The 15,148-nt window shown below is 35.0% G+C and overlaps 1 protein-coding gene across 1 annotated transcript; it reads right to left on the reverse strand.

The window, feature by feature from the left end:
- Nucleotides 1–5,686: 5,686 nt before the first annotated feature.
- On the reverse strand, nt 5,687–6,124 carry LOC133795361 (E3 ubiquitin-protein ligase RING1-like). Its single transcript, XM_062232814.1, has one exon. The coding sequence runs from the start codon at nt 6,122–6,124 to the stop codon at nt 5,687–5,689; it is 438 nt and encodes a 145-aa protein (XP_062088798.1).
- Nucleotides 6,125–15,148: the final 9,024 nt, after the last annotated feature.

A 15,148-nucleotide genomic window follows, 5' to 3' on the forward strand; every position in this document is an offset into this window, starting at 1 on the left:
AAATTCAAACTATAACAATCCATAAGTATTTGCTACATTTTTTCTCAATGCCCAATGGGCTTTCCTATTAAATGGTTTCAAAGGCTAGACTTTCTTAAATTAAAAATAAATAAAAAATTGTCAATAGTTTAATAAAGAAGGGGGTTAAATTTTGTTTGTAATTTAAGATGGTGATGCATCATGATAGAATAGTAAAATACTTGTATTTTATATGCTTCATTTTGTCTCAATCTGCAGACACTTTGATTGTCAATTTTTTTTGTTGCTAATTTCTTCGCAACGCTTTCAGTAAATTGGCCATTTTTGTGAGTAATTTGGAATTACTTTATATGAATAATTGTTATTTTGTGATGTATTATTTTCAAAAGATACAGTATCTATTCTTATTTTAGTAGAATTTTCTATCAATTGGATTGCACAACAATCAAATGCCTCTTCTACTACTTTTTCTCTGAACATAATATCATCGAACTTTCTAGTATCATTATTTTCAAAATCATTATTATTCTTGCCCTCAAATTAGAAAAAAATAATAAAATAACAAAATTTGTCATGTTGTTTAAGTTTTTTTTATTATTAAAAGTTAAATGAAATCTATAAAGATTTAAAAATAATTCTTGCCCTCAATTATTTTGTTTTTAATTAATTAAAATTATTTTATTTATTAAAATGATTTTAAATCATTTATTTTATTTTATAAATTCTGAAAATATATTTAAATCATTTAAAAATAATGAAACAATTGAAAAATCAAATAAATCATTAAAATGAGATGTAATATAAGAATATTAAATATTTAAACGCACAAAGGGTACCAAACTATATAGATTTTGCAAATAGAGAGTATCAATTGATAATTATCAGCAACAGAGTTCAGGATACCAAATAAACATTTACCCTTATATCTAATTTCATTTGGGAAATTTCACATTCTATGCTTAATATTGGGTGTTAATTAAAATATATGCTAGGCATATTAAAGAATTAAGAATAATGCTACTTTTTAGCACTCTACCAAAAATACCCTCTTCTCACTTCTCTCTTCCCTCTCAACTCGCAACACCACCAACACCACCATCACACTAAATACTGCATTTCAAACAGATCCGGACATGATTTTTTAGTTTTTTTTTTTTTTTGCAATTTTATTCAGATCTAAAACTCTAAAATATGCAGAAAATTGACATTGCTCGATGGTGATTCGATGATGCTTGATCGATGCCAGCTCGATGGGGCCTTCAAAATCAAGATTTTCATGAAAAAAATGACTTTGCTCAATGGTGGTTCGATGTACTCGATGCGATTATCGCAAGAGACATAATTTTTCACTCGCATGTCCGTTTGGGGTGATTTTTTTATTTGGCTATTTTTTTCAAGATCTACACGTTTGACATGCTCATATTCACATTTGTGAAGTTTAAAACGTACCAATACATGAGGTATGTTTGGTTTTTTGTATTTTTTTTTTCAAGTGTTACACTTTACAAATGTGCATATGAGCATATCAAACGTGTAGATCTTGAAAAATACCCAAAATAAAAAAAAAATCACCACATCAAACCACCATCAAGCAAAGTCATTTTTTTTCTTCATGAAAATCTTGATTTTGAAGGCCCCATTGAGCTGGCATCGATTGAGCACCATTGAGTAAGGTCGATTTTATGCAGATTTTATAGTTTTAAATCTAAAAAAAATCACAAAAAAACCTAAAAAACCATGCCCATATCTTTGAAATGTAGTATTTAGTGTGGTGGTGGTGTTGGTAGTACCGTGAGGTGAGAGAGAGTGAACCGAAAGAGAGAGAAGGGGAAGAAAGAAGAGAGAAGAGGGGAATATTTTTTAATTAGCACCCATAAAAACTAGGGGTGCATACGGGTTGGATTTTCGGGTTTCAGGTTTTGCGGGTTTTGGGTGGAGAAAAATGGTACCGAAACCGATTCGAATTTTTCGGGTTTCAGATTTCGGGTTTTTTCGGGTTGAGCTGGGCTTGCTGGATTTTGGGCCGAAAAGCCCAATTTTGCAAAAATACCATTTTTTTCATAGACATCATAGTAAAGCTAACTCTTTCCTTTTGGTTTCATACTAGAAAATACTGGAGGTTATAATAAATGAAATCAACTTATAGTCTATAATATATAGGTTCAGTCTCAAAGCTATTAAATAAAGCTTTGAGGGAGATTAAGTAAAACAAAAAACAAAAACATGTTCAAAATAAATTATAAAACACAAATCAGTAAACATCATACAATACTAAATTAAGTCCATAAACATTATAAGTGAAGCTTTGAGTCAATATTTTAAGTCGAGCAATTAAATCACCAGGTTAGAAAGAAAAAAAATGGTTAGATATTACATTCCCAAAAGAGTAAACATTTAACATTATACAATATACAGTTTTAATAATATTCCTAAATCCAAAATGAAGATAGGAGTGTATACAAAAACTCTAAATAGTAAAGAACATATCCATTCACAGCATATATTTCACAGAATTATACAAAATACCTCTAGGCCGCTTGACGGGAGGACCCTTGTCGTGACCGACGACCATGAGAGATGGAGTTAGAGGGGAGGCCACATGAGACGAGAGTGGACCATTGCCGTGAGAGATGGAGTTAGAGGAGGCAGGCGGCTGCTGGGTTTGTGAGAGATAGAGATAATGTGAGGGAGGTGAGGCGAGAAGAAGAGCTGGTGGTGGTGGAGGGAGGTGGCTCTGCTGAGAAGAAGGGGGGTCCGTGCGTGAGTGAGAGTGAAAGAGAAGAAGAAAAGAAATTTTAGATTTTTCAGATTTTGGGGTTGTCATCTTTTCTTTTTCAGATTTTTTTTTAAATTTTGGTCGGGTTCGGGTGAACCGAACCCGACATTACTGAATTTTAAACCTGAACCAACATATTTCAGGTTCGGATCAGAATAAATCCGAAATGAATGGATTTTTCAAAAATTCAGATTTTCAAGGTTCGGATCGGGCGGGTTTTGCGGGTGAAATGGTCACCCCTAATAAAAACTGAAATTTCCCTTTCATTTTCTGTCTCCTTACCGCTTACCCTCTCCCACATCACTTTCTCTCTATCCTAATTTATCCGTTTATTTCATTTCCCTTTCTCATCTCTCAATGTACAATCTCTCTCTCTCCATTTTTCTGTCTTGTGTCTTACCTCTAATACTATTTAAGACATTTATAAAATTTCAAAATATTTTTTTTGGATTTTATATTTAAAGCAAAATAATGGTTAGCAAATAATAATTATTATTATTTATTTAAAAACAAATCACAGAAATGTAATTACCAAAAACAATTTTTGTCTATAAGAATTAAAAAATATATAAATAGTATCTTTGTTTTTAGTGCTACCAAACGGAACTCATTCATCTTTATTAACAATTTAATCAAGCTGATGATCAAATTGGTATACCTGCTAATTTTTTAATACATAGTTTAAAATAATTATATATTTATATTATTAATAATTGCGTGTTTATGCTAAGAATCACGCTAACTCGACAGACACATGAAATCAATTTTAGCACGGAAATATGTAAATTTCAATCATTATAATATTGGTATATATTAGCTAGTTTAACTGTTTTGCCAATTCTTTATTACACAACTAATATAGATTTTTCCAGAAGATAATAGTAATAATAATAATGGAAAACAAATCACGGAAATAGTAGTATGAGATAAAACTTAATGGTGTTTTTATTTATTATTTATATATATAAAAATAGGTGATAATAACCTAGTCAATTCAAAGTTGCGGTTGAGCAGGAACCAGCACACCTCATGCGCCCAGAATAAAATTAATTAGTGAGTGTCCAAATTCATATTTTTAATAATAGTTTCCTTTGGACCCAAATACATCACAATCTACTAATTACTTTATAGCCCAAGCTTCCAAGACCGTCCAACTTAATTATTTCTTTTGGGAGGTCATATTAAGAAGAATATAACATTTTCAAGTTTATTAGTCAATTAAATTACATATTACGAACTCTAGGAACCCATTTATTAAGAGATAAGATGGTTGATTTTGATTTGACAAATTGATAGAGATTGATTATTGGTTTTTTCTTCTTTCCACGTTCGTCCTTCTTTTAAAATGAAAAAAAGAAAAGAACAAACATGAAAAAAGAAAGAAGGAAAAACCATAATATTTAATCTCTATTATTGATTATTAAACTTTTCATCGATTAAAAAAAAAAAAAAACTTACCAACCAAACATACGAATTAAGTGCATCCCTTGAGATTTGGATTCAAGCTAGTCATGTGATAAATTAATTATTGTCGTACAAATTTTTGAAAGAGTAATTATAAGGGAGAGTTACTTTTGTGTTACCACCAAATCTTAATGGAAAAATTAGCAATCAAATTCAATGCACATTGAACCAAATCCCAACCATTAGTTTGATTTTATGTACAACGCATGAAAAAATTCCAATACCGTGGATTTGTATTTTATTCTGGATTTTTCAAACAAACGACAATTTTTAACTTTAATCAGATTATAAAATTTGGAGTATTAGAAATTATTACACCTAAATTTCAAAAATAAATAAATAATTTCGAAATGTAGGTTCGTAAAGAGTACACTCAAAATTACAAGTGTTAGCATTATACAAATTGTCACGAGGTTCCCTAACTATGTCATTAGCGCTTGAGCATAAATTGCAGGTTCGAAAGCGTCAGTCTCTTCTAAGAGACGAGTTCAAACGACTAAACAAACAAGGAAGTGGGGATAACTGGATTGTAATTTAACTTAATAGATTGTAATTTATAACTACGTATTTATTAAATATAGGGTAGGTAACTATTAGGTACCTTGTGTTTTTGCAAAGTATTATTTTAGTACCCTCTGTTTTCAATAATGCTTATATGATACCCTATATTTTAAAATCGTACATATTTGGTACCTTAAACTCAAATTTAATTAATAAAATTTTACCAATTTAATCAAATTGCTGTCAATTATGTAAGTTCCAAATTTAAATTCAATTTTATCATATTGACAAAATTTTATCTATCAAATTTGAGTGTATCAAATATGTATAATTTTAAAATACAAAGTACCATATGAACATTATTGAAAACAGAGAGTACCAAAATAATACTTTACATAAACATATGGTATTAAATGAGTAAATTCCCTTAAATATATCTCATAGTAATATAGTTATGGGATATGACTGTGACAATAATGTGATCTTCATTAATATACATATTTTAATCCAAACACTTAAAGAAAAAAACTCAATAAGTCTTACATGTCCATTATAATGTCCTTTTCTTGTAATATACACAATATATACGAATTATATTAATATATACAAATACTAATAACAAATTAAGGGCTAATAATAAGAAAGAATATCCCCCACCGAAAGATCAGAAAGCTTTAGCTATCAACTAGAAAACTAAAAGGCCCTATCAGTCATTGAAATTTCAGGGAAGGCAGGTATTGAATATATATATAAATGTATATTAAACAGATATTTTTCTTGATGATATAGTAAATAATAAAGTAAATTAAATTCCAACATTATTTAATAATTAATGCATCGATCGAGCTATCACAACTTCGGTTAATAATTCTAATTACTATATATGTAATCAATAGCAGTAACTAATAATAATAATAATAAAAATCTAGTTTCATACATATACTGTTATATATATATATGAACTCATCAGTTACGTTGCTTGCCGACGGCACAAGAAAATTGTTCGGCGGCGGAGATGCGGCAGCGGCAGAGAGGGCAGGAATCGCAGACGGAAAGCCAAGCGGCGATACAATCTGCGTGGTACACGTGTCCACAGGAGATTCGTACACCGGATCGGCCGCCGGAGTAGTGGAAGCTTTCCATACAAACCATGCAAGAATATTCTACGTTTAGCGCCGTTACCGTTCCCGACGACGCCGTTTGATGATCTGTTGCATGTGTATACTTGTTGGGTTGTGCTGCCACCGAATCTCTAACGACTTCTGTGGTCTGATCATCGCCATCAGAGGGTGGAGTTGAATCCTCGGCTAAGGTGAGAACCTCGTCGAGGTCGAACACCTGGTCGATCATCGGAAAATTCGATGGTCGTCGGACGTTTGAATTTGAAATAACTAAGGTAGCCATATGTATCTATATATATATGTGAGCTTTGCTTCGATGAGAAAGAGAGAGACTAAATGAAAAGTTGTTGGTTTTGGGGATTTTCATACAAAATGGAGTAGTCTAGTAATAGAGAGATAAGTCGAATTAGTAGGGGTTATATATATCTAATATATGCGGAGGATGTAAAGCCCAAAGTTTTTTTGTTATTTTTTTTATTTTTTAAAAAGTGCAATTTGATGATTACCTCATAAGCATGATAATGATAACGATAAAAACTATTGAGGAAATTGACTTATTCAATTCATCTATAATTCATTTACCTTTATATATTTATAGGATTTGGTGGCATATCCAATAAAAATATATATATATATATTTATACATCACAATTTTGTTAGTTAGTTTAATTAGCAAACACGTAGCACATAGCTGGTCGATAGATTTCTTGATTAATTAATGTTAAGATTTTAACTTAAGTGAACTAATTGTAGTGCTTCCCAAAAAAAAAAAGAAAGTATGATTCAAGAAACAACAATACATATATCTTCTATATAAAAAGTATATATATATATATAAATAAATTTTTGTGTGTCTGATACCATTAAGGGTTCCTCCTCTAATTTAGTTAGATAAACTAACGAATTAATAATCTTAGCAATTTCTCACACCTGCATGACTTACACTCCAAACTGTGTGACTCACAATCATAAATAATAGATTGCTAGATCAATTAACTCGAAGGTTAATCTAATAACTTATAAAAGTAGTTGCCTTCAGTTATGATCCATATTGCATACTATCTCTACTTCAGAAATCTCTGAAGGAAGGATTTAGAAGAACATTTTTTATAATAAACACTCTTATATTTTATTACTTCGTAATTCTCTGTCTTACACAAAGAGAGAAGATGACCTTATATAGCCATGTACTAAAGCATACAAACTTAACCCACCGTAGTCAAAACCAACCATAGTTGGGATCATATAAGATATAAGATTCCCTAACCAAAGCATAAAGTAAAGTAGACAAGATAATGGATAAGATTCCTTGTCCAAAGCAAAAGGCTAAACGACAAAAGCATAAAGTAAAGCATACAAGATAAGGGATAAGATTCCCTGACCAAAGCAAAAGGCTAAAAGACTGTAACGACCCAAAAATCACTAATAAGGCTTAAGGGCCTTGATTAGTGTGCCGGGAGGGCCTAATCGGTTTATGTGTGATTTAAATGACTTAATGCATGATTATGTGATAAGCATGCTTATATGATTATATGGATATTAGTATGCATGTAGGTCCTGTTTAGCTTAAAGGGGCATATTTGTAATTTTGGTCCGTTGAGGGCATAAATGTGATTATATGTTATAACTATGGAGACCACATTATTATGTGGATATATTTGCAGCGTATGGCACGAGGCGATCCTAGGGAGTCAGTTAGCGGGAAAGTCACAACGGGACCCAATACTTGACTCGGGGCGAGTCAGGGGTATTTTGGGTATTTGAAGTTTAATTGAGTTATTATGTTATGGAAATAAATATTTGGAGATATATTTGAAGTTAGAGAATTTAGGAGGGAATATTGGAGAAACTTACTATTTTGCCATCGGGGACGTTTTTGGTACCTCGAGCCTTGGGATTAACTTAAGTGACTTAAGCTAGATAAGATAAAAATAAGAGAAATAAGTAGAAGCTGCCTAAACTGACCCTTCTCTTTCTCTCAGCTCACTCATCTCTTTCTCGAAACTCTCTCAAGCTGAACCATTGAAACCAAAGGGAAATTTTAGCTAGAAATACAAGGATTTGAGCTGGAATTCTGGGGAGTAACTCAGTAGCAATTTGGTGGATTCAATCTTCAATTGAGGTAAGCTTTGAATTATGATTTTATCCATTTAATTATGTAGTTCTTGGCTGAGTTTTAGTGTTCTTGGGTTTTTGATGTTAAAGATTGAATTGAAGTTTTGGATGAGGATTTAAGCTAGGTTCTTGTTGGGTTTTGCTGTTGAGAACATGTTAGGGTGTTTGTGATAGTTAAATTATGTCATGGGATGGTTTTAGGTTGATTTGGTTGTTGAAAATGGTGATTTTTCTAGGTTTGAAGGGGTCGGGTCGTGGCTCTGTTCTTGGTGTGTCGTGGCCCTCTAGAACAGATGGGAGCCAAAAAGAAGGGCGAGCTGCGGCATGGGAAGCTTAGGGCCGCGACGCGTGTCTGCTGCTTGGGGAGGCTGGGCCTCTGGTTGGAGGCGGGTCGTGGCATGCAGGGCTTAGGGCCGCGGCTCTTAAGGGGATTTTTGGCATTGAGAAGGTTTTAGGTGCGGGAACTTAACCTAGGGTGCTCGGGATCGATTCCACTACTGTGTTTGGTGGAATTCGATGTCCCGAAGGCTAGAACTTGGTCCGGAAACCTTTATTCACTTATTATTGATGGAATACCTTATCTTGGTTGTGACTAGGTGTTCGCTAGGGCTTGAGACGGGATCGTGCTCGAGGGTCGATTTTCTTAACCAAAGCATTCAGAATTAAAGGTAAGAAAACTGCACCCGGTTGTGTGACTGCATACTTGTATGCAATATTGTATGATGGTATTATGCCATATGAACATGAAATAAACGGCCTAAGAGTGCCGGTATTAATATTGGCGCATAGGACGTGACTCGGCCACTGGTAACTGAGGACAACTTAATATTCACTGAGCTCGGTTTAAGCGGACCAGAGTCAGTGGGATAAACAGAGGGTGTGACCTAAGGGCATCAACCCTAGTTATTGTATGACGTGGTTATTGAAATTAATTAGATGGATACGATATCCTGAATATTTGGATATTAGATTGTGGATTTACTGATTATTTTCAATGATTATGGGAATGCTATGGACTGCTGAATATATGGTTATGCTTAATGAATTATTTGATTATTGATATTGATCATGCTATGATGTTATGGTTTTCTTGTTGGGCCTTGGCTCACGGGTGCTACGTGGTACAGGTAAAGGCAATGATAAGCTGGATCAACCCTGATTTGGAGAGCTTTAGAGGTAAAATGTACATAGTCAGTTGCTCAGCCGCCACGGTCGAGGGATGGGCAGGGACAGAAGAACCTTAAATATCTATTTTGCCCTTAGAGTGGCTTGTAGTTGTATATAACCCTGAATTTTTTTGTAAACTATCCTTTAATCTCTATTTCTTTTGGGATCCCATGTATGAAGTGTTTATTTAAATGAAATGTATCTTTTATGACCAAAATCTTTTAACCCTAGTTCAATAATGGTTTTAGTGACACATGTTCAACTAAACGACTTGATTAGCAAGTCTTGCACCTTTATAAACACACAGTGTAACGGTCTTGGCTATCCAGGGCGTTACAAATACATAATGTTTAGTTAAAAATTGATTTATGGCTAGCCCCATAGTCAGAATCATATGTTGGGTCCTCATGAAGTGGGTTCCATCGTGTCGGTTCTTCTTCATCCCGATCACTGCCAGCTGGAGGGCAGGCGTCGTAGTCTGTATATCCCATATCCCATTCTTTTCATGTGTACTGGAAGAGATAATGATCTTGCATATCTGCAATGTCGGCATGTGGGTCTTGAGAATCTTCAAAGTAATTACTTTTTTGCAAAATTACCCCTTTGGTGTCGGTCAATTTGTATAGTGACATATATTTTTGCTCTAAAATTTCTTCGAGTTTGGCAGCCTTATTTGTTTCATTTTCTGCAATATGGAAGGCTTCAAGGGCCCTCGTTATTTTGCAAGTATAGTCAGAAGGGAACGTTTCACAAGGAGCATCTTCTTCTGGCTTGGGCCATAATTCAGGAGGTATAGTGTGATTTTTCTTAAACAAACTTTTTTGGATGTCCGTGTATTCTTGGCCCCCAAGACCACATAGTGGCTCTTCTTTTGACCCGTAGACTTCAAATGCTGAATTGATAACTATATTTTGCTCTACGTCAAGTTTGGCATTAAGACTAAGAAAGAGAACAATATAACAATTCATTAGGATGGCAACATTTGGGCCTGTTGGGTAGATAAAAGTGGGCCTGTCATTCTGGACATTTTTTCATTTAGTTGATAAGAACCTTTTCCATTTTTTTAATGGAGCGAACCAGGACAGAATGTCCATTTGGGCTTGGTAAGCCGGTTTGAACCTTTCTTGGTCCAAGAATGATTTTAAGGATATGTGCTAGGCCATAGTTTGTACCTCAACAGCTATAGTAAAAACACTGGCCAAATACCAGAAAAAGTGAGCTACTGGTTTTAGTATGAAGATAGCATCTCGAAGAGGTAGGATTTGGGCAAATGGATACTTTGGATGGATTACAAAGTCATTTTGTATAGAAGGTCCAAGTTTGGAAATCATAAAATTTTAAAGAAAGATTGCTCTATGAATTGCTCTTTCTCTGGCTAATTTGTGGGACGTCTTCGAAAGGATATTTTTTGCATCCTGGGGAAAATATTGATTGTGTTTGACAGAAGAGGAAGAAGTCATCATGAGCATGAATGGGATGGTCTATGATGATTTTTGGGCGACGATGGGGATGGTTCTTGGTGAGTATTTTGAGGCTAGATTTATAGCAAGGGGTGATCTGGATAAGAAATCAGCCACAATATTGTCTTTGCCTTGGATGTGTTTAATATCAAAAGAGTAGTTGTCAAACCAGACAGCCAATCTAAAAAATTTGGGTATTTTTCGTCTTGCTCTTCTTTAGACCGATCATTCCTTTTGACGCGACAAATTCCGTGTAACGCTCTGGTTACTCCAAGACCGTTACTATGAACTTTAAACTGTGCTTAACTCACTAAATGAGTCATTTGGTTATAAATGTGCATCTATGTGTTATTAATAGGCTAAGTGATGGACCCAAAACGGGTATGTTTTAAAAATTTATACTCGCAAGAGCACGAATCGTATATGAAATATAGTGTTCGTGTAAGCACGAGATCGAACCCAAAGGAGTTGTCTAAAATAAAAAAGAAAACTATTTTTAACCAAAAATAATAAATTCTAACCTAGCTCCAAAGATTAATGAGTTTTAATGTTATGAACATAAAATAAAAGATTGAAAATAAAACTATTTAAGAGAATAAAAATAAACCAATAATGATTTGAAAATAAGTGGTAAAATAAAAGATTATTAAGATACTAGAATCCACAAAATGTAAGTTTAATAATATTTATTAGTATATTGATTCCCAAGTTTTAGTGATAATTAAAATAAATCAAACTATCATTTTCCATATAGATTTATAATTTTAAGCACAAATTACTTCTAAAAAGATAGGATTTTTCTTCACTTTTCAAAAATTATAATTTCAAAGTATGTAATGTGAATCAACCTAATGAAACAACAAAAAATCAAATAACATTATTTATAAGACAAAACATAATATTTTTGTTCTAAGCATGGATGTGTACAATTTAATGACACATCTTACACAAAGAATATTATGTTTTTGCAAAATGAAGAACAAAGTGCATATTATCTAACAATCCAAAATATGAGATATTAAAGATGAAAGACATATATGAAGAAGAAAAATCCATAAACTTTGTTGCATTATAAGGGAAATCAACATACAACATAAATATTACTTAGTTACAAGTTGCTTCATCATGATCTTAATAATCTTATGAAAAATATTAGAAGCCCATAACTAGAGTAGAAATTACAAAATAATTGACATACATACTTGCAAATGCTCTTGAAAAACCCAAAATGGAAGGGAGAATGGTAGAAAGAAGATGGTAACAAAAAATTAAGCACCCCAAATGGTCTTGAAATTCCATATTTATAGTCAAAATGAGATTATTAAAATAATCAATTTCAATTAATTAAATTGATTAGATTAATTAAATAAAATAAATATGGTATGTAGAAGAAAATTATAGAGTGTAATAATGATGTTGTGGTGAAAATGTGTAGAATAATGGGTAAAAAGTTGACATTTTGGACATAGGGGACAAATGGTACAAATGAGCTATTTATGGGCTCAAGGAAAATTACAAAGGTGGCTATTGGTGGCTGGGACAGGCAGGGCCGAATGAAGGCCTGGGGGCGTTGGTAGAAGGATACTTCGGCATGTGCTAAGGAGAGAAATTAATGGGTGAGCCGTGCGGCTGTTGGGCCAGGGGGTGCTGGCGTTGGGCCGAATGGAGGAGCCTCTGGTGGCGGGCCCGAGTGGGCTGCTGAAGGAATGAGGCCCGAATGGCTGCTTGTGGTCTGGCAGGAGCTGTGGGCCGAGATGAGCAGAGGTTGGCCCATGGGTGCAGCTATGATGCTTGGCTGGGCAGGAGGTTTTGCCTGGGCTTGTGCAGGTGACGTGGGCTGGAACTGAAACGGGCTGTGCGCAGAGAGGCCCAAGTGGAGGCAGAAACTATGTGGGCTTCAAAAAAATGGCATTTTAGATCTTTTCTTTTCAGCTTTGTCATATTATTTTCTTCATTTTTCTTGGCTTTTCAAGCATAACAAAAAAATGCAAAGTTCATCCTGCAAAATAAGAAAACATTAAATTATAATCAAATATTTTTAATTATAAAATAAACCATATTAAATCCATGAAAATATTAATTAAAATTTAATTTACTTTGGCAATTAAGTTCAATAAAATTACATTTTTAACTTTTAATATAAAAATACTAATTTCAAATAATTAAACTACCACATATTATAATAAAATAACTATAAAAACACACAAAAGTATATAAAATCATGATAAGACTTGTTGACCGCGTTTTTGGCCAACGACGTGTAGACGTCAAAACGACAAAAACCTTCAAGAGAAATATATGACACAGACAATTTTTATAGTGGTTTAGCCCCAATGTGTTGGTAATAGCCTAATCCACTTAGAGTTATGATTATAGATCTACACTCAAGATCAGATGAACCTGAGTAAACTGAGTTTCTCCAATGCAGATTACAAGAATACAAGAGTTCTCTCAAGATACAATTACTCTCTCTAGAAAATTAGAATTCAGACCTCTTTTATGGTGCCATGAGCCTTGTATTTATAGGCTCAGGATCGTACAGATGATGTCCCCCATAATCGGGATATTTTATTATTCTCACTATATTTAATTAACAATAATATTCAAAATACAACGATACACTATATTTATGGGATAATCTGAGAGATTCCCGCGCAGGTAAGACCGATTCTTGTTGAAGCCGTTTCTGGGATCTTTTGCGTAGCCCTGCTCTGTCTAGTCGATCCATATCACACTCAGGAGGAAAACTGAAGGGCCAAAATTCCTCACTGGTCAGACAAACACCTTGCTGGGCGGACATGCACCTGACTGGGCGGACATGCATTAGGACTGGGCGGACATGTACCTGTCCGGTCGGCTAAGGACATGACTGGGCGGACATGCACCTGTCCAGTTGGCCAAGGTCATGCCTGGGCGGACAAGCGTGTGACTGGTCGGCCAAGGTCATGACACTTGACTGGCCAGTCAAAAATCTTCACTGGTCTACCGGGTCACTCCTAAGCCAGATTACCCAACCATTCCTTGCCATTTGTCACTTCTATTGCCACGTCATCGTTTTAGAATTTTGGGGATAACATTTGCCCCCCAAGTTTATGATATGATGTTCTCACATAATAAACTTTTTTCTCCACTGCTGACGGCATAATAAAAAAAATTCAACTGTTCATTTTCCCGCCCATGCAACAGACCACGACTCCATAGCAGACCACGATCTTTGGAATTAACTGCTCATAATCGTGGGGAGAAAAAATACTCAAGGAATTCCAAGGGTCTAAAAATAAGTGGCAATCTCCACTTTTTTCCTTTAAATAGACCCATATGTGCTCATATTCTCATAAGCAAAAAAGAGCAAAATATTCCTCTCATCTTTCACCTTTTTCCCTCTTTGGCCGAAAATTCAAGGACTTCAAGGAAAAGCTCTCATTTCTTCAAGCAAATCCAAGGGCTCTTCAAGATTGGGTAAGTCCTACTTCTTCATTTCCACTTATGTTGTTTTTTTTCTTCAAAACTTCAAGAAAAAATGGGTGTTGGCCGAAACCTCATAGGAAACTTTCCCCTTGAATTTGTGTATGAATCTTTGAAATACAATGTGTTTTGTGGCTGTTTTGATGTGTTTAGATTATGGGTAACTCAATCTTGTCTTCAATTTCATGGAAATTTGAAGAAAAATGAATTTTCAACCTAAATTGCATGTATGTGTTTATGGGTATTTGATGATATATAGGGTCTCTTAGAACATTTGAAACCTTTCAAATCACCCCTTTTGATCTTGTTATTGTGTATTTTGGGTGAGGAAATGTGTTTGTGCTAGATGGGATTTAGGGCTCTTTTTTTCGAAATGGGTTTAGGGAGAATTGGTCATATTCTTTGAACTGTTTGGACACTTTGTCACCTCCCAAACCGCTCGGATGCAAGGGAACTATTACTCGGCCATGCCCTTGGCTTCTCGGGCACGAACGCCACCCGAGCGATTGCTCCTACACCCGCTCGGACGCCGTGCTAACCGACCGGACCTTATGCCATTCGCTCGGACATGGCGCACATCAGCTCCTCGGATAGGCACGGCACACCCCTCAGACCCCCAGCATCCACTTGGATGCCTATGCACTGGCCCCTCGGACGCTTGATGATGCCCCTCGGACACGTACACGGCTGCTCGGATGCCTCGACGCTGGCCCTTGGACGCGCGCTGGCTGGTCGGATGTCTTGGAGTAGCCCCTCGGATACCTCAGCATCCGCTCGGACACTCGGAACCTCCGCTCGAACACCACGTCTCAGCTCCTCGGACACACGCACACACTGCACCCAATACACATGCCCGCTCGGACACCACTCCGATCCGCTCGAACTCCCCACACTTTAGGCACCAAATTTTTGCCTATCATTTTTTCCCTCATACATGCTCATTCTAGGGAGTAGAAAATATTTTTACTACCCAATAAAATATTTCCTGAGTTGTAAATGAATATTTTTCCTGAATCAATTGACTTATACTTGTTTGGTTACTCACCTCCCCTTATTTATTTTTTGTAGATGAATCGCTTCGACTACAGGGGAGGTGACAA

This window comes from Humulus lupulus, chromosome 8 (genome assembly GCF_963169125.1).
Source record: "Humulus lupulus chromosome 8, drHumLupu1.1, whole genome shotgun sequence".
NCBI lineage: Eukaryota > Viridiplantae > Streptophyta > Magnoliopsida > Rosales > Cannabaceae > Humulus > Humulus lupulus.

Coding starts and splice junctions, on each gene's coding strand:
- LOC133795361 (XM_062232814.1), bottom strand. CDS start 6,124: ATGGCTACCTTAGTTATTTCAAATTCAAACGTCCGACGACCATCGAAT.